The 19,170-nt window shown below is 42.0% G+C and overlaps 1 protein-coding gene across 2 annotated transcripts in view; it reads right to left on the bottom strand.

The window, feature by feature from the left end:
- ZNF143 (zinc finger protein 143) overlaps positions 1-15,926 on the bottom strand; it is a 40,026-nt gene extending 24,100 nt beyond the window's left edge. The window contains exons 1-6 of one of the 2 annotated variants that reach the window (XM_068685285.1): positions 15,770-15,926; positions 4,690-4,808; positions 3,820-3,912; positions 3,212-3,295; positions 2,940-3,020; positions 1,742-1,938 (exon numbers count right to left, since the gene is read on the bottom strand). In XM_068685285.1, coding sequence (XP_068541386.1) covers positions 1,742-1,938; positions 2,940-3,020; positions 3,212-3,295; positions 3,820-3,912; positions 4,690-4,801 — 567 coding nt within the window. In that variant the 5' untranslated portion in view covers positions 4,802-4,808; positions 15,770-15,926. Of the gene's footprint in view, positions 1-1,741; positions 1,939-2,939; positions 3,021-3,211; positions 3,296-3,819; positions 3,913-4,689; positions 4,809-8,378; positions 15,475-15,769 lie in introns of those variants that run through there. The other variant, XM_068685286.1, reaches the window with a different exon arrangement.
- Positions 15,927-19,170: the final 3,244 nt, after the last annotated feature.

Raw genomic sequence — 19,170 nt, 5'->3', positions numbered from 1 at the left:
AAGACTCTCTTAAATTCTAAATACAGATTTAGTCTGCCTGCAATTGCAAACATAAGGACACCTATACTGAGTAAAATTAAAGGTCAATCTAGCACACCATTTTGTTTCAAATAGTAGCCAGTAGCAGATCCTAGGGAAGACTGCAGGAGCCGGCCAAGCAAACAGTGATAGATTCCCAGAAATACACTCCCAACCTCCAAGCAATTTGTGGCTGAGAAACTTCCTGAACTAGAAGTCATACGTTTCTCCCTAATAGCCCTGGACACATTTTTCTTCTATGAATTTGTCTAATTACCCTTTGAATCCAGGGGCATATTAGCATGTGCAGTATTCTACAAGTAGTGCCATGGCTCAACTTCATGTTGTTTGAAAAAGGATCATTCCCTTCTTGTCCCTGAACCTGTGACCTAAGAGTTTTATTTGATGGTCCCCAGTTCCTATATTGGTGAAGACAATGACAAGCCACCACTCTTCTCTGTGCCACTTAAAATTTTATAAAATTATCTCCTATCCTTACCTCATATTTCATTTGCTAAGTCATCACTGTTGCCCCTTTCTGTACCTTTTTCAATGTTCTGTACCAGCTTCTATGAAAAGTATACATTGTCTTACTATGAGGCCTACATGGACATGGAGCAGAATCATAAAACCCCATTTCTCTTTTTAAGAGAAAAACAGGGGTGTAACAACTCAGCTACTATTTACTTTTGTAAGTAATGTAGATGAAGTACTTGGAAACTCACTTCTACTGACTGTCCTTGAGAAATTCTATCAGCACCTTTCAGAATAAGGTTCTGAGATGAAAGCTGAAAGAAATTAAGTAGTTTTTCCTAGATACACAGAAGCATACTTCAGAATACAACTTCACATTACAGAAGTGAAAAACACATGTTAAGGGAAATAGGACAAAAAAGCAAATATTTGCATTTCTTCTATTTCTTCTTAAAACAAAAACTTACTCTTACAACAAATTGGTATTAATATGGATCCTTATCAAAAAGGACAAAGTTATGATTAATTTAAATCTAAATGCAATAATAGCTTGGCAATGTGTAAAAGCTTGTCACTACAGCTCAGCTAACTTTGAATAACCTTTTTATTTTATGAAATGTTAGGGCATAGCCAAACATAGCACAATCCAACTGGCTCTCTTAGGTTCTCCTCAGTTGTAACACACACAAATATAATGGAACGAATGGTGTATCAGCCATTTAATTATCCTAACTGGCCTTCTCCCAGAATTTGACATTTCCCAGTAACAATAAAGATGCTAACAGAATTTAGAACTAACTCTACTCTTTTCCAGAGAAAAAGAAGCACAGATTGTAATCATCCAGGAATCGACACACTGAGAACTATGAAGTCAGAAAAGTTGCAATGTCCTTTGTAACAGTTGGGTCATGCTTTACAGGGGTCCATTAAGGTGCAGGACATGAATTTTTAGTATCACACTATATTTTATGTCTTAGAGAAAGTAATTATTTACTTGTCTAAATCAGTTTCAAAATCAGCCTGACTCACATCATTTTGGCGTTCAATTTCTTGTTCTCTTTATGCACACATACTGGAGCTGCCTGTGACAGTGAAGCACCGTCATGACAATTTGGTGTTCTCTCTTTTAAGAGTCTGAAGACTCTCTTGTCATTTTATTTCACAATATATCACAATTGGCTTTTGCCGCCAGGTATCACATGATGTGACATTAAAACATTATGGATAGATGAAATGTCTTTCAGTATACCTTAGCTGCATATTGCTCCAAAGCACTGATGGTATCTGGGTCAATGGCAGCATCTCCTGTATGAAGACCAGCCACTGTGCCATCAGCTTGAATGGCTAAAATGGTATCTGACTGTGGCATCTGTACTGCATGGTGAATGTAGGCAGTAGTCCCATCCTCCAACTGGACTGCTTGTAATGCACTCTGGTCGTAACTGTCTGAGAAGTAACATTATGAAATGTTATGAATGAAAAGGAATACTGATATCTGCAGATAACATGAGAAACTACTGCTACTTAGAAAATGTTTCCAAAAAACATATATATACATATTTCATACATATATATGTATGAAATATTATATAAATACATAAATAAAATACATATTTCATACATATATATGTATGAAATATATACATATACATATATATGTATACATATATATGTATGAAATATGAGAGAAATAAAATCACTGAAAACATTACTATGAATAGCACTGATTAAGTTCTTTCAAGACAACAACATCTGTATCTTTTACTTCTGCACAGCTGCAGAAATGCATAACCAGTTTGCTATCAGTCTAGCTTTATTTACAAAGGAAATCAGGACTAGAAATATGCTTTCAGTTCCTAATCCATTCAAGAAAATTTAAAATATTTATCACATATGCTTCAGATTTTAGAATTCAAACATCCAATCATTTTAAGAAAATAATCATACAAATAAAATATATGCAAAATAAACACAGAAAGCATAGGATGACTTTTAAAGAATAAATTCTTTGTAATATTCTCTTTTCGTATTTTTGACTGTAGAATGCAATTCTTGTTACAGTAGTCTAAACAAACTTAAAATAGCTACTTGTTCACTTTTTGAAGAGAAATAGGACTGTTTCTAAGACTAGTGTAAACAGATTCTGCAGAAACCTAGGTTATCATTTAAAATAAATGTGTTTGCATTCTTAACTGTCAGTTGTCACATTTTCTGCCCTACTAACTAATGACAAATTGTAAGCAGCTTATCTTTAAAATGTGATCCTAATAAGGAACTGAACCAGTCTAATTTCAGTATTTTCTAGATGACACCATGTAAAAGAGAAAAAAAAAAACCTACAATGGGAATCATAATAATGATGTCATCGTCTAAATACAGTACCATATTTTATACTGGTGAAGCTCTGTTGAACCGTAATAATAAATCACACTTCAAAAAACATTTACCTTTGGAGGTGTGATGAATAAATGCTGTAGTTCCATCTTCCAGCTGAACTGCCTGTCCATCTTCCAGACGCAAGCTGTCCCCTGTTTGGAAGAAAGAATTACAATGCTTCAACAATAGTTTGAAAAATCCATTAGTTACAAAAACAATTTCTTCAGAACTGTTTGCATTAAGATGAGAAATGAAGCTGTTCTCATGAGCATTAATTAGTCAGTATCAATACTTGCCAGTAATACGGTATTTAAAAATACATATCTTGTATTATTACACTTACTACTTTTAGGCATGGGTACATGTTGAACGTAAGCTGCAGAACCATCTTCTAGTTGAATCACTTGGCCATCCATCAATTTACCATCTGAAATACATTGTTAGATTCTTTAAAAATATTCTGCATGACCGTTCACACTTTAAACACACAGTTGATACTTTCAGTATTAAAATATCAGTAAAAGTCACAGAGAAACACTGGTAAAGATGAAGCACAATATGGCTGTATAATCATGGTTTTTAAATTCTGGGACAAAAAACGGGGATAAAAGGCATGATCGTTGAAGTAAATTTATCCACCATAAAGTACTATTATCTATTAGCTATTATTACCTATCCACTAGGCAGAATGTTGATATTTGGGTTTGAGTAATAAAGATCATTTAATTTCTGTTTGACTTATGTCCTAAGCTTTGATAGCTGCACTTTATTAGTACTGGAAATAAACATTTATTTTACATTATTACTGTAAAACCCCAAATGAGATTACAGCTTTGTAAACACTGTAAATATTTTCCCTGATTTTACAATACAATGGGTTTATATTCCAAAGACAGGGTTAAACAGGCGAATACAATGCCAATACAAGTAAACTTCTAGCCATTGACTTACCTTTAGAATTGTGCTGTATATAAGCTGTGGAGCCATCAGCAAGGGTAACTGCTTGCAAACTTACACCTTCCATATTTTCTAAGTTGTCACCATCTAGTTAGGAAACAAAAAACGTATTTACTATTAGCAGCATCAAACCTTACAAATCAGTAGTTAAGTAACTCCAAAAATAATGACATCATTTAAAACACAATGATTTTAGAAATAATAACAGGTAATAGTTCTTATCTGCTCTCTGGTTTTTGAGCTTTGCAAATATACTCGCTTTATAAACATGACAGCTACAAATTTATTTGCCTTAACTGAAAAATTTATGTCATTGAATAGATGACTACAAAGTTCAGGTTTTGGGAGAAATACTAATTAGGTCATGAGCCCCAATAGTGAAATGGTGATATACATTTGTAGCAATAATTTTGTTCTGTACACTATTACTTATCATTAATATATGCAAATCTGTTTAGATTAAAATATTTACGAAAAAAAAAATCAATTAAAATCATAACAAAGCTGTAAGAAAACATCAAGTTTAAAACAATCCTAAATCAGCAATCTATTTTTAAACTGAACTACTTTAATATATACTTAGATGACAGTTACTAAGTATAAAACAGTATATCTATCGTGAGAATTAAGTCACATTTCATAGTCCTTATTTTGGCACATTTATACTCCCATTACCTTAATTAAGGGATTGTTCTCTTTCAGAATTCTATCAGTGAGTTTAATCAATCTCAGCTAACTAAGAAATAATTTTCTGATTTGTGTTAGATTCTTCATTTAGGATACGCTACCTGAGTTTTAGAGTTTTATCTAAATTTCTAACAGAAAAGACACAATAACGCACAGATATTTTAACTGAATGTTTACCTTGCACAGCTACAGCTTCTGTCAGACAGAGAGTCACGTGCTGGGCCTCCATTCCTCCTCCAGAAAATTCAGTCATTCCCTGAGAGTCTCGATTTATCTGAGCTAGTAACATTGTCTACCTAGAAAGAAAGGATACACAAAACATAAATACAAAATATAAATACAGAACTAGTTAAATACAAGCCAAGTTTTATTGTATTTTTATGTAAATACTACAAACATTTTATGTTACTTTCCACATAGACACAATGCAATGAATGACTTATCTGGAAAGAAAGTCAATGGAAAAAAAAAAAAATATTTCAAATAGTTAAATATTATTACATTAGTTAACTAAGCTAAGAACTATTAAGAACTTCAGGCATCATTTAGTAAATTGAAGAATTGAAGTTATACTAAAGAAAAGAAAAATGTACAAAGAAAAGCGGGTGGTAATGATGGTACAAATAATGAGACCTTTTTGTCCCCAGAATTACAATAAAGCTGACAATTCACCCATGGTCATCCATAACACCAGAGCCTTTACTATATATAAAAAATACCTCCAGCGCCAGTAGGAGTTTCAGAAGCAGATAACTGATGAAACACACACTTCACACACCTGATTAGCAAGTCTGATAGAATGATCCAGCTATGTCACTAAACTTACCAGGAAGATTTATATCACATTTGTATCATATATACACACACAAAATAATTACAAAATAATAAAGCATCTCACAATAAAGTGCATTAATAAGAAAACAAGATAGTGATTGCTCAGTGACAGTCACAACTCTACACATATCTCACAGAACCGCCCATCTCTTTGGATACCTATTTTTTACCCAGGCAATTTTCAATATGGGATCTTAAGAAGTTTATTGAATCTGAAAGGCTGTTACTAGTTTTCAGTATTACTGGATTAAGCTATAAAATAAATACATAGCATTGTATTCTGTGAACTCAGATGCTGGCTTTCACCACAGGAAAAAAAACCTGAGTGACTGAATTCTGCTAGCCCTTTAGTTAATGCCACATGCAGAGAGATGTGGATGTAAGGAAAAACAGTACATGGAATTGCAGTCGAGGCTACAGTCTATTTAGCCAACAGTTTTTCTTACAATAAGCAGTAGTTAGGTAATCCACAAAAAAGGTATAGAAAAACAATCAAGGCTTTTAATCTTAGCATGATTCCATGGCCAACTGTTTTGTAATTCAAGACTGAGAAGAATAATCTAGGATTTTTTTTTACTTATAACTAAGTTTCTAAATAACCAGACTACTTTTACCTCTATGATCTGGAAATCTGCCCTTGAAAACGAGCAGCTCATCAGTGGTCTCCAAACCCACTCTGAAACTCAGGTTAGTAGCTCAGAACTACGGGATAAGGCAATGTCCCTGTGCTCCGATGTTACACCGAGCACCTCAAGCCTCCTGAGCCTGGGCCTGAACTCTAAATCCTGTTGGCATGTGAGATTCTTGTTGACAGTTTGGTTATCTGTTAGAGATCCTGGTTAACGGACTGGATACAGTTTAATGAGGAAAATGGAAGGGGTATCTTAAGGAAGGTTGTAAGTCACCTGTAAAAAATAACAAACCACCGGTGTTTTCATGAGTTACCTTGCCTTGAATACTGTATATGAAAAAACACCATTCAGGATTAGTACACAATTCAGTAAGAAACACACTTCTCAAGATTAAAATCGTACCTAATATCCATCTGGAATATTAAGGGCATAAAATATAGGTTTGAAGTAGAGAATCTTAATCTTGGAACAATGCTAGGCATCAAAATGAAGAAACAGTTAAGACAGAAAGTAAAATAAAAATCCAAAGGGGTGTAAGAGATTTTTTTTTTTAACCTCCAAGGGAAGATGGGAAATTCTTGTTGGCAGCAACCTTTTCAAGAAAAGAAGCTCTTATTGAAAATGAGGTCCCTAAAATGGGTTCTGGGGGATGCTATAGCCTAAGCAACAGGAACTGTGCTAGGACACGAGATCATGAGTTCCACTCCTTGTTCTGCCATCTCCAAGTTACTAACTTTAGAAAAATAGCTGTGTTCCCTGTTACTCAGCGTTCCCTATTATCCCTACCCTAATATATGGACAAAACACTGATCTAGAAAGCACTCTGCTTGTCAAATGGGAGAACACGGGATAGCTGCAAGACCAGCTGAAGCGAGTACCATAGGAAACGGCCCCACCCTCAGTGCTCGTGCACTGTGCAATGATTAAGATCAGAAAATTCATGCAGTTTGAAACAAAAAATTAACTAGCACCAAGAAAGGTTTCATTGTAGACCAGTTTGTTGGGACTGCTTTCTGGAGGTACTGCCAACTTGCAGCAAGCCTAATTAACTATGGTATCAGATGGAAATGGGGCACAGAGGTCACCTGCTAGCACAGCGCTCTGTGCTGACAAGGATTCCCGTTCATTCAACTTTCAGGACACTTTGCAGAATGGCTGAAAAGCATTGAGACCACTCCAGGCATCAGGGAAGGCAGGCTACACAACCACTGCTTTTGACTGTCTTCTGAAACAACTCTAGCACGGACTGGATCTTGAAGATGTTTTAGCTCAAGTCTATTTCAGAGGATTGCCCCTCCTAGGTAAAGTATCTCCTAAGAAGCCCTCATCATCTATGCTATCTGCCTTTAAAACTGAGTGATGACCTTTCTCCAAAGCTTATGCCTCTTCTCTGAGCACTGGGGAGGTGGAGAAGCAGCTAGTTGACTCAGACAACTGCAAAGCCCTGCAAGAGTCAGAGCAGAACACACTGTTTAAAGGGTCGATGGCTATTTTAGAGAAAAAAAAAAAAAAGGAATCTAATGCAAATTAATTCACGGGCCAAAGGAGAAAAAATACTCCTTGAAACTATTTTACAGTGTTTGCTGCTGTAATGCAGCCCATCATACACTATGAGAAATCAGTGAACTGCTGCACGCAATGCTCCTTCCTTTCCTCTAACCCAGGCTTTCCATGACCCCTTCCAGACAGCTGTGCTGGCCCGGTTCTGACTCCTTTCAAACGATCCCTTCCAATCTATCCTCTTCCTGATCCTCTGCCCTTCTGTTAGCTTCCTATCCTCAACTCCATCTCTTCTAGAAGCACCACGTTCCTTCTTCAGCTGGCCCTACCACAGCACCAAATTCTCAGTGCCTTCCTCTTCAGCCCACCCTTGTCAGAACAACCCAACGCGCTCCCGAATGCATTCCAAGTCCTGTTGTATTTTGTCTGTTTTTTTATTTTATTTTTATTTCGAAGCCAGTCGGTTTTGATCAAATCAAAGTCTCTTCCCTTATACTCAGCTTCTTTCTTCATTGTGCTCCCTCCCCTTTTCTGCTAACTGGTTTATATGCTGTTCTCTCCCCAGCCTCCAGTACATTTGTCTTTACCCTGCCAATGCAAACCTCACCAGCATTTATTTCTGTGTATTTGCATCACTCAGTTTTTTCTTTAAACCTCCTGCCTGCCAGGAATTTTGCCAGCATGAACCTGGAAGAGAAAGACCTCCTTGACCAACTTGCAATATTGCAGCTCATTAGTTGAAAAGCCGTTGAAAGCAGCCATTTTTAGGAAAACACACGAACCCTGGCCTGAGGCCCGCAGACACCACACCAGGTTGCTGCACGTGTACTCCGGTTAATCTCAAAAGCTGTCTGTCCTACAGGAGAGGCACAAGTACAGCCTTCATCAGGAGGTACTCACTGAAGAGAAAACTCGCGACTCGATGCTGGCAACTCTTGCGTATCTTCACGGCTCACGTGCAAGCTGCAGGTCTGAAAGGCACATCGCAGCGGTATTTGGGAAGACGGTCACGGGGACTGCAACACATCTTGGTGCCTGACATGTTTGGTCACCAAAACATTCACGCATGGAGAATCTTACCTTTTTTATTTTTTTTTTTTTTTTTAAGATTGTTGGAATACTACCCCTAGAAAAAAATAGCCTGAGACAAAAATTACTAGTCTGAAAAACCCCTGAACTGAAACCAGGGCCTGAGAGAAGGAAGCAAAAGCCAGTCGCAAGAAGTGATGCTGAAGCAGGGCTCACACTGGTAGTCACAGGGTAGAAGCAGTCCGTCACCTGTGCTGCTGACTTCACAACGCTTTTTGACAAAAGCTGCACCAGAAAGGTGCAAAAAAGCACACACCAGGGTATGTGCGCATAACTTTTTATTAAAAATAAAATAAAATCCTCCAAATGGGAAAAAATGGTAAACTTCCATCAGCTTTAAGTTCTCAAAACTCGTAAGTCTGCAGCAAAGGGGGGAAGGACTTCTTGTGAAGACTTGATGAAGTGGCCTGTTTAGAGAGCACCTACTGCAATTCTGCCCCCCACTAACCCTCAAATGAACGGACTCTTCTGGATGCCGTCACTGGCTTAGGAGAGAAGATGCGATGCTAAAAGAGAAGTTGTTATGTACACTCTATATAGCAGCTGGAAACAGAAGCCCTAGCTGAAAATTCGGAATTGAACAAGTAGAAAACGGCAGGTGGAACTTAGGCAATTGAAAAGGAAAGCAAGCACTGGTAGAGGGCATATCACTGAGCAGAAGAAATTGGGTTTGGAGGACTGGGAAGTCAAGCAGCTGAGAGGAGACCGAGACTTTGGTAGTTGAGAATGTGGCAAACAAAAGCAGGAATTTGGCATTTCCAGCATGCCTATAAGGCTGCATTGCTGGGCAAAGAAAAAGAACTGTAGTAACAATAGCAGAAAGTCCTCAGAGAGGGGAAAAAAAAAAAAGGATGATACTTTGGGAATCAGTAACAGGAAAACGAATAGTTTTTAATAGCAGTCAAGTAGGAAAAGTTACTGTTATAAAATGCAAGGCGGGAAAAGAAAGATCTGGCATGTGTAGGATGAAAGAACTATGAGAGGAGGATAGGAAAAAAAGCTCCTCTGGACATTAGGCTACCTTGTGATTGTTCACGCTCGTTGCACAGACAGCACTAAGAAGTTAGAAATAACATCCATTTATTTCAAAACATTACTTTTATTTTTAATACATTTCTAATAATGTACAAAACTGTCGTAATTTTATTCAACGTTCAAAAACAGCAAACAATTACCAGTCCAGAAAAGGAAAGTGGCAAACGACACAACCACGCAACTGCAAAAACTTTCATTGAGGAATTTTAGGAAACCGTACTCCTACGTTGGACAAAGCTGAATCCCAAGATCAGCTCGTGTCTGTCAGCACACTAATGGAATTAAACACTGGCTGCATCAGGGTCCTTAACAATTGATATGATTGCAAATACCCGTGCGGTCACTTTCCTGAAGGAGTCTGAGTAACAAACGTTTGTGAAATGCCAAAATTAATGCCTACAATTAGCATTCTGGTTAAATGCACTTCAACTGGTAACATATATTGCAGGCTTCCAGGTCTCGGTATAAAAAATGACTAACAAACTGAAAAACCAGATACAAACTGTACAGATACAAACTGTATCTGTAGCTCAGACACAATTTGTGTTAGGGGTACAGCTTACTCATTACCTGACCTTGTCTGATGGCTGTAAGCTCACAAATACAAACAGTGCTACTGCAGCTCCCAAAAATCTCGTTTCTGTTCCCCTACGTACCTGTATGAAAATCTTCTCCACTATAACCCTGGCAATTTGTAGCAGGGTCAGAAATGAAACCTAGATCCTGTTGAAGCTTTGATCCAACGTTTCAGGAGAGCAGACATGGGTTTCTGCCTCCTTCAGCTGCCCTTGCCCCTTGCAGCACTTCACCAATGCACTGAAGCATTGATTTCATAACCAATGGGTCAGACTGACTTGTAGTGGATAAACCCAACAAGAGCTACCTGGTGTTCGTCATTTCTCTATTTCTTAGTGTTTTGTTCTCTAACTTTAACTTCCTTTACATTATTTTTCCAATCACTCGTAAAGGCAACCCCCACATAACTCAGCAGCGATTTCCACCATGTTACAGGAATGAGGCCGAAAATACAGAAACAAACCTGTACTAAGGGATGTGTAACAGCTGGATTCAGGGAGACCGGTCACTGAAGAGGGGGTAAGGCACGCACTTTAATAGCACATTACAGACGTATTTTCTGGAGAGCAGGAAGCGTTGCAAATTATGAACCACGGGATCTAACCCTGGCCCTACAGAACCTAATGAAGACTGACAGCACTGTCAAGTGCCTAAGCGGTTTGCACGTGCTCTGAATGGCAGCACAGTCAACTTGCAAAGACTTGCGTCGCCCAAAGCAGGGGCTCGCAGTCAAACTCGAGGGTCTGTTTACCTCTTTTTGCAGTATTTCAACCTTGTTGCTCCCCTAGAGATGCATCGTATTGATAATGCAGTCAAAGGCTAATTCACTGCCAGAATTTGGTATCTCTTCACAATAACACACCAATGTAATATCAAATGTACCACTGCTGTACCAAAGCACAGCTGGCCTCAGTACGCAGCCAGAACATTTAACTTCACCGAACTGCGTTACATGCCAGCCGTCTTCCCCTGAGTCATCACCATACAGCCACTGTGACCAGCAGGGCTTTAGATGTAGCCCAAGAAAGAGCCATATAATCTGTGGCAAAATGTCCAATTCAGACGTGGCTGAAAACAGCACTGCATCATTCAGAGTATGTGTGTGTGCACACTGGTTTGGAGGCAGATTACAAGAGGAACAATGTGAACTCAGCTAGCAACACATGCCAGCAAGTTGCTCTGAACTCAGACGGCCTTCCTTGCCCCAGCTGAAACACATCCCCCCTGTCCCAGACAAATTTGCTTTACCAATGCTCACTCATACCTTCTTTCTTCTTTTCTTTAAAAAATAAAACCAAAACCCCACAACTCTCTACTGCAGACTGACTGGTAATACGTTATTTTTGCTTTCACAGACAAAAAAGTAAGGATAAATAATAATATGCATGTTCAGAAACTGAATGCTAGGCCAGCAATCACAAGAAAGCTTGTAGGTCATCTGACTTTCTTTGACACCTGAAAAACTTCGAATGCTATTAACAAAGCTGAAAGAAAATTTGGAATGTTTTTCAGCCTGGTAGTGAGTTAAGCCACTACAGATTTCATCCCAAGTGTATTTTTCCCCAGGAAGTTGCAAAGCAAGAAAGAGACTAAAAGCTCTTAACTGATGAACCTCTGTGTCTTCACATCTATCAGGAATTTTGACTGGGTTGTGTGGATATGAGTTAATTAGTAATCTGATAACTACATTGCAGATGGATCAGTATTAGCCATAACAACCTGCAGCGTTTTAGGCAATGCTTGTCCTTCAGAAACTCATTGGAAAGCCTTCTGAACTATGAACCTTTACCCTGAATTACAAACAAAAAAACAAAACAGTAAGTGTAAACTGGAAAACACAACATATAAATATATGCCAATACCATGATGTCTTAGTAGGAATATGCTTAAGGTATGGGCATCACCACCAAACTTGCAAATACAGATCATCTTCCAGCTCCAGAGAATTCTGTCGTCAGTCATGAAGTCCGAGAGCATGAAGCAGATAACAGACTTTTCCCCCCTCAAGTATTTACAGAAAAAAAACATTCAGCAGATGACAAAATACAGAGTGAGGGCAGCAGCAAGCGGTTGTAAGTGTAAATCTGGTGTCAGCTTGGAACACTGTACAACTTGCTGGAACTGTAAATTCCATCCAGAACTGAGCAGTTTGGTTATTGAGCAAGTGTCACCGCGGTGGAGCAAAGTGCAGTCCCACTGTATCATTAAGAAAGCAGCGTAGCCCAGAACATTTTAGCATTCACTGGTAGCATTCGCTAATTTTGTCCAATTCGGTGTTTGTGTCACCGATCAACAACTCCTGCTGTACAAAGCAGAGCAGGAAGACCAAAACCATAGTTCCATGAGGAAATATAACCAAAATCAAATTAAGTTGCAGACAGAGCCCCTTAAAACCAACCGTGCCACAATGCGAACGCATTTGGTCATGTTGCATGGCTTCCTGTCACTCCTCCCCCAGAAAGGCAGTGTCTGTGGGCAGGCACCTCCCTTCCATTTCTCACTCCATCCGTGGGACACCTGAACACTTCTCTATTTACAGGAACTGGCGCTTCAGGTTCCAGATGAGAATCCATCTGTTAGGACCAGGATCCACCCGAGGGACCCAGAAGCTGCACAGAAACCTTCATTTAAACTTCCAGGAGCCCTCGGGGCACAAGGGTAGGCTTACTCATTTTCCAGTCTCTTTACCAAGTCCACCTATTTCCTTGCAGAACAGCAGAGAAGAAAAGCCAAACCGACCACCTATTGGTTGGGAGAGCACAGAAAGCACGCTGGCGAGCTGTAGAGAAGTTGAAGCAATGTGACGGTACAGGAAGAAAAGCCAGTGGCAAGGCAAGGCAAACAGAGGTTGGCCTGGGATGCTATTGTGTGTACATACACAGGTCAGGGGCAGGAGTTAGGGCAGACGGTGTGGGAAGCGGAAATCCTGGGGACGATCACGGAAGAGAGTCAAAATGCAGACAGGAAAAGAGTAGTGGAAGAATCAGACTGCAAAAGCACAGATGTGCTCTGCCTCTCAACTACTTGTGTTATGTGCACTGTAACACTTGGAACTGGAAGAATTGCTCTGATTACCAAGAACGTGTCAATTGCTTTGTGCATGGAAGCTCATCTACATTCAGTTGAGCCCTATACTTTGGAAAACAGAATTTGTTTTGACACCAATGCCAATTAAAGACTCCCCAGAACTTAATAACAGTGTTTCTCAAAGACACCACCTATGCTCAGCATGTTTTACCCCAAAATTCTAAAGCCAAGAATTACATATGACAGCAAAAAATACCCACGTCCTAAACTGTAACTGCAGCCCAATTACACCGTCAAAGAAACAACCCAGGTCAAAATGCCTTCTTTTTAGCTTTATTTACAAAATAAATAAATAAATAAATGCATTTAAAAAAGCCATTAAGTTTGCAACAACACTCCAAAGTTCGTAAATACTAAAATTAACTGGACCTTAACTTGGGCATGTTTGCTCATTCCAACACGGACACCCAACTACAAAGGGGTGGACAGCACAGGAGGGGGCCCAACCAAGGCAAGAACTCGGTGTCTCCTGAGTCACACCAGCAGCCCGACCAAAGCTGTGCGGGATCCGCTCCAGCCAGCTCAGGACCCATTCGCTCCTCGTGGCAAGGGCTTCCCACTGCATGGCTCTGTGGAGTCAGCTGGCCCAGGGACTAGCTTGAGCCGGTTGCTGTGTTACCCCAATTATGTTCTGTCACTGGACCCACCGCCCTGTCCTTCTGCACAGCAGTAGGTTCTTTAAGATGTGTTAGGATGAACAGCTTTTTCAGGAGAGAACATAAGCTTGAACACTACATGTAACCAGTTACCCCAAATCCTCACACAGGATCACGCACGTTAGGGGTTACATCCCAATCACCCTCAGGATTCGCTGTTACCTGGAGCAAAGACCCTCAAAAACAGGCTGAGGGTCAGATGAATCACTCTGTTTCTAGATAGACTCTAGATAGACTCTAGATAGACTCTAGATAGACTCTAGATAGACTCTAGATAGACTCTAGATAGACTCTAGATAGACTCTAGATAGACTCTAGATAGACTCTAGATAGACTCTAGATAGACTCTAGATAGACTCTAGATAGACTCTAGATAGACTCTAGATAGACTCCTGTTTACTAAACCCAACCCCATCGAGTCCCATACATACCCATACGCACACATGCATCTAAATACACACACTGAGTCCCTTCTCCCGGTACTACAGAGCAGCGACACGTGGGCCAGCAGCAGTCTGACATGCTGAAGCAGTACAGAATTTGAGGTAGTCTGGACAAAAACAAATTTACAAAGCTAATTCTGGCTCACGTTATCAGAGAATATACCTCCTTGTATTATCTCCGTGCCTACCTCCAGTGAGAAAAGGGATCGCCAGCTTATGCCAGAAGTACTGGGATATCTAAGCATCAAATGTCACGCAGACACGAAGACACAGGATGAACGAAGCCCGTGTGACTGAATTTTTACTCTTCTATTTGCTTATTTGAGCCTTGCAGTACAAGGCAAAATAATTCCTCTTCAAGATGGATGCTAGGACCAAAATTTTCATTATTCCATTACCATAATGAGAACAGTTTATGTAAATTATGTAACCAATTTGAAATACATTTATCAAAAACTAAAACGCTTATCCTACATAGCTCAACTGAATTGCCATCTACTACCAAAGCAAACGTGTATTATTGGGCTACATACTCCCCGGTTTTTCTGTGGCACTTCAGTGAAAAGCTTCTGACTTATTCACACCTTGAAAGATCAAGACTTTAATTTGTAAAATACAAAGAGATGAGCCATGAGATCACAGCTCCGTTATGCCCTGCTGCCCTCCTTGCAGGTACTCTTACACCAAGAAGCTGGAACACGCTGCGCACACAGGACTGCCCTTAGAAAGGTTTAGTTCAGGACAAACACACTCAATTTTTCAGGCACTATCACCCTGAAAGTGTCACAGGAAGGCCTGCCCCTGAGGATGTACGGGCTTTATACCACCGAGAGCAGAATTTTGAGGCCTTCTGCAGGCGGATGTGGGGCTCTGCCGGGAGGCCTCGCGGCCGGCCCCGCAGCAGGGCGCAGGCGGAGCGCTGCCCAGCACCGCCGCCATCCCCGCGCAGCGCCTCAGCGCCTGGGAGGAGCCCCGGGGAGGCGCTGGCACCCCGCGAGCCTCCGAGCCGGGCGCCCCGCGGCCCCTCACGCACTGCCCAGCGCCGTCCGGAGCGGACACCGCGGGCCGGAGCCCAGCGGGGCACCAACGCCCCCGGGGCGGCCCGGGAGGCGCTCCCGGAGGGGCAGCTCCCGGCGGCCGCCTGATGGCTCAGACAAAAGGCGGAGGCGCCGCCGAGCCCCCCCTGAGGCGCGGGGGCCCCCGGAGGTGGGGGGGGGGGGGGGGGGAGGGGGGGGGTCCGGGCCGTGCCGTGGCTGCGCTGCCCGGTGCCGGCGGGTGCCGCCGCTGCCCGCTGCCTGCCCCTCGGGGCGCTCGGGGCGCGGCGGGGCCCGGCGCGGCGTCCCGCGGCGGCGATGGCGGCGCCTCGCAGAAGGCACACTGGGTAGCGACACGTTTATATACGAACCTCGCCGAGAAATTTTCCAACAATTCCTCCGTCCGACCACCATGCACCAGGACAGGAAACGGCCGCCTCAGCGCCCGCCCGCCTCAGCGCCGCCCCGAGCCGCGCGCCCGGGCTCCGCGCCCCGCGCGCCCGCCGCTCCCATTGGGCGCGCCGCGCCGCCCCCGCTCGCCATTGGCCGCCTCCGGGCCCCGCGCCGCTCCCCATTGGCCGCCCGCCCGAGGCCCCGCCCCGCGGCTTCGCGGCGCTCCGGCTATGCTGGGTCCGGGGCCGCCGCCGCCGCCATTTTGTGCCGCGGGGAGCGCGGCGCTCGCGCGCCAGCGGGGGAGCGGGCGGCGGCCGCCATTTCCTCCGCCGGGGAGGGCCGGGGCCGCGGCGGGAGGGGAGCGGGCGGGGAGCGGCGGCCGCCGGGGCCGCCGCTCCCCGCCCGCTCCCCTCCCGCCGCGGCCCCGGCCCCCCGCGGGGCGCCCGCAGCCCTCAGCCCCCGGCCGGCGCCTCGGGGCCCGGTGCGGCTCGGGCCCGGCTGCGCGGGGCAGGGTGCAGGGAATTGAGCGTAAAATGCAGCGGGGCAGCGGCAGCCGGGGGCTCAGCGTTTGTCTCACAGGAAATAAAAGCAGCGGGGCCTTTCTGGACGGGGCAGCTGTAACAGCGCTAAATTCCACAGTACTTCTTAAAACAATACAAACAGACAAAATATTCTATTCCAGATCAGCCCCACTACTGAGGAACAATTAAAACGAGCAATTTTTCTTTCTTTAGCTTCAAGTTTTGCTTCCAGTTTCTTACTGGGAAGCTTCCAGTCAACACACGAATGGCAGCCAGGTGTGTGGGGTACAGCAGCAGTGAAATGCCTGAAAGAAAACTTGGTTTGGGGTCTTAGAAACTTCATCAAGGGCTTCCTACATCTCTTAATCTCTGGCACCTCTGTGCATCCCCTGCTTGGTCTTACTGTTCCAGCATCAACATCTGAACGAGTGATTTGAAAAAAAAATAAGCAAACCGATGCTACAGCAGTTATATATGCTATAGACTAATTGCAAAGTAAATTATAATCCAGGCTTTTACTTTTTAATTTATAACACATTAACAAACTAACTTTTTTCAAGTGCTTGTTTGTAGAGAAGGCCCTACGGAAAGCAGGGAAGAAAAGCCTGAATCAGAGTACGATAAGCTCTTGCTTTTTGAATCTGTACCATCATAACGTTTTGAGCCTTGGAGCTTACAAGCTTTTCTCAAATTTTGATACAGTTCAATACTGAATTTCGGTTAAAACCTGAATAGCTGGTGGAACAGAACAGTGGTGCTTTTCACAACTATGCTTACATAAACCAAATGCTACTTCTGAATAGATTTCCAGAAGCAGTGTTTATCTACTCAAAACATGCTACTGATAATGTACCAAAGACAAAAATGTAATTAGTAGCCCAAATTATGGAAAACTCGTACAGTCTACAAACTTTGGACCAGCCTCATTTAAACTTGGTTAAACCTGATATATTCCCTACAGACAACAGGGGGGCTACTGCTAACACTACTGCAAGCACGGCCTTCGCTCTGGGAGCCCGAAGCACCCGTTGGGAACCCATTCCTCAGCTCTGCTATTCTGTAAGTGTCCCCTCAGTGCTGCGAGGCTTCAGCATCTGTTCGGGTGCAGAAACACCAGAGGAGGATGCAATGGTTCTCATAGTGAATATACAGACAGCACCTGACTGGGGTGTAACTGCCTGCAGTCCAAACTACTTCGTATAAACTGCTTACAGCTTCTGAGCAGGATCTCAAGGGAATTCAAAGGGGACAAGCTGAGGCACAGGAAGTGAAAATGATGAGCGACTGAGAAAGTACACATGAGGAAGGACTGAAAGGGAACATGACAAAATGATGCAAAAATGTGGCACGAAGGTTTGTTTTTATTTTTCAAAAACTGATAATCACCAGGGGAAGAAGTTTCCTTTAGAAAAATACAGCTTAACCTTTAGAACTTATTAGCAGGTACTGATTACTAGGCACAATTTAAACTACCTTTATATTTGTTGCCTGGTATTCTGAAATTATTCCGCTCCAGGCTTGAATTTTGCAGAAGGCTACACGACATTTGAGCAGAACTTTGCTGTACTGCACCAGAACAATTCTTTTAAGGTAATGGCTTGTGGGAAAAAAAGGTATTAAACTTACCCAGCATGTCAACGTTTAAAAAAACAACGTAGGTCATACAATTTTTGCATTTAATCAGTTAAGAGAATTGTGATTCTGCCTAGCATTTCTGCTCGGAGAAATACGTGAGAGGGGAAGATACAAACCTTAGGGCTCAGTAACTTAAATAGGACTCCCGAGCACTGTCAGAATAGAGCTGCATTCAAAACACCACACTGAAATAAGTGAAGATGAGGATTTGCTTTAGATGTTTATTAATCCAAGGAGATCTTCCATAATAGAAAAAACAAAGGCTTTAATTTTCCAGCTCTTCCCTCAGAGTTGCATTATCCTTGAAAAATGGAATGGATAAACGCAAATTCTAGGAGGAAGATCAGTTTTTAAATTTGACATGTGCATCACTGAAATTGATATATTGCATCACAAAATGCACTATCACCACCAACAACAATGCAAAATTGTTTTGCAATTTATATAAATACATTTCTTGGAGCACAGGAAAGCAATTCTAAGATCCATTTTTTAAAAAGATGCTCCTTGCTAACCAGTCTAGTGACACATAAAAGCACCCTTCAAGTAAGACTGTGTTCCTCACACCAAGATAAAATTCCTCCCTTGACTCAAAAAATATAACTGTTCCAGAAATAACAATGGCACTAAATTGGTAATTTTCACCTTTTTTTTTTTCCTCCACCTGCTTAGTACCTACTGCATTCTCACTGCTGCTGTGTCCTGTCTTCTACCGTGAGGCCAAGCGTCCTAAAAAGGTTGTCTTAAATGTTTGGGGAAGTGTAACAAGATAAGCAGATACCCAACAAGCAGATGTTCAGAAATGATTTATGTCAAACTGGGCGTTTCTCAAGGTCAAGGAACGCACAGGAAAACATGCTGTAATTGTCACCTTTTTCTACAAAAATAAAACTTTGTCTGGAGATAATCTTGAGGCCAGAGTACGCCTACATGTGTCCATGAGTTACACATTTATATAAAACAGTTCTGCTTATGTACTTGACCAGGCAGCTGAGAATTCAGAAGCACTACAGTACTACTGTGGTTCCCACACTGCTACTACAATGGATACTTGGAGTCAAGACTTAATTTTTGTCGGCTTTCTCACAGCTGGTGCAATATCCATCGTTTTTTAAATCCACAATTTGCTTAGAAGTATCCCTTTAGTCTTTCAGTAGGGCTGTGGCACTATATTCCTGGCTCAGTCTCTCGCATTAGCACTCTGTGCACAGGAAAACATCATT

Source organism: Anas acuta, chromosome 5 (assembly GCF_963932015.1).
Source record: "Anas acuta chromosome 5, bAnaAcu1.1, whole genome shotgun sequence".
NCBI lineage: Eukaryota > Metazoa > Chordata > Aves > Anseriformes > Anatidae > Anas > Anas acuta.
The sequence above is the reverse complement of the archived record's forward strand: the minus strand, read 5'-3'. Positions and strand labels throughout refer to the sequence as shown.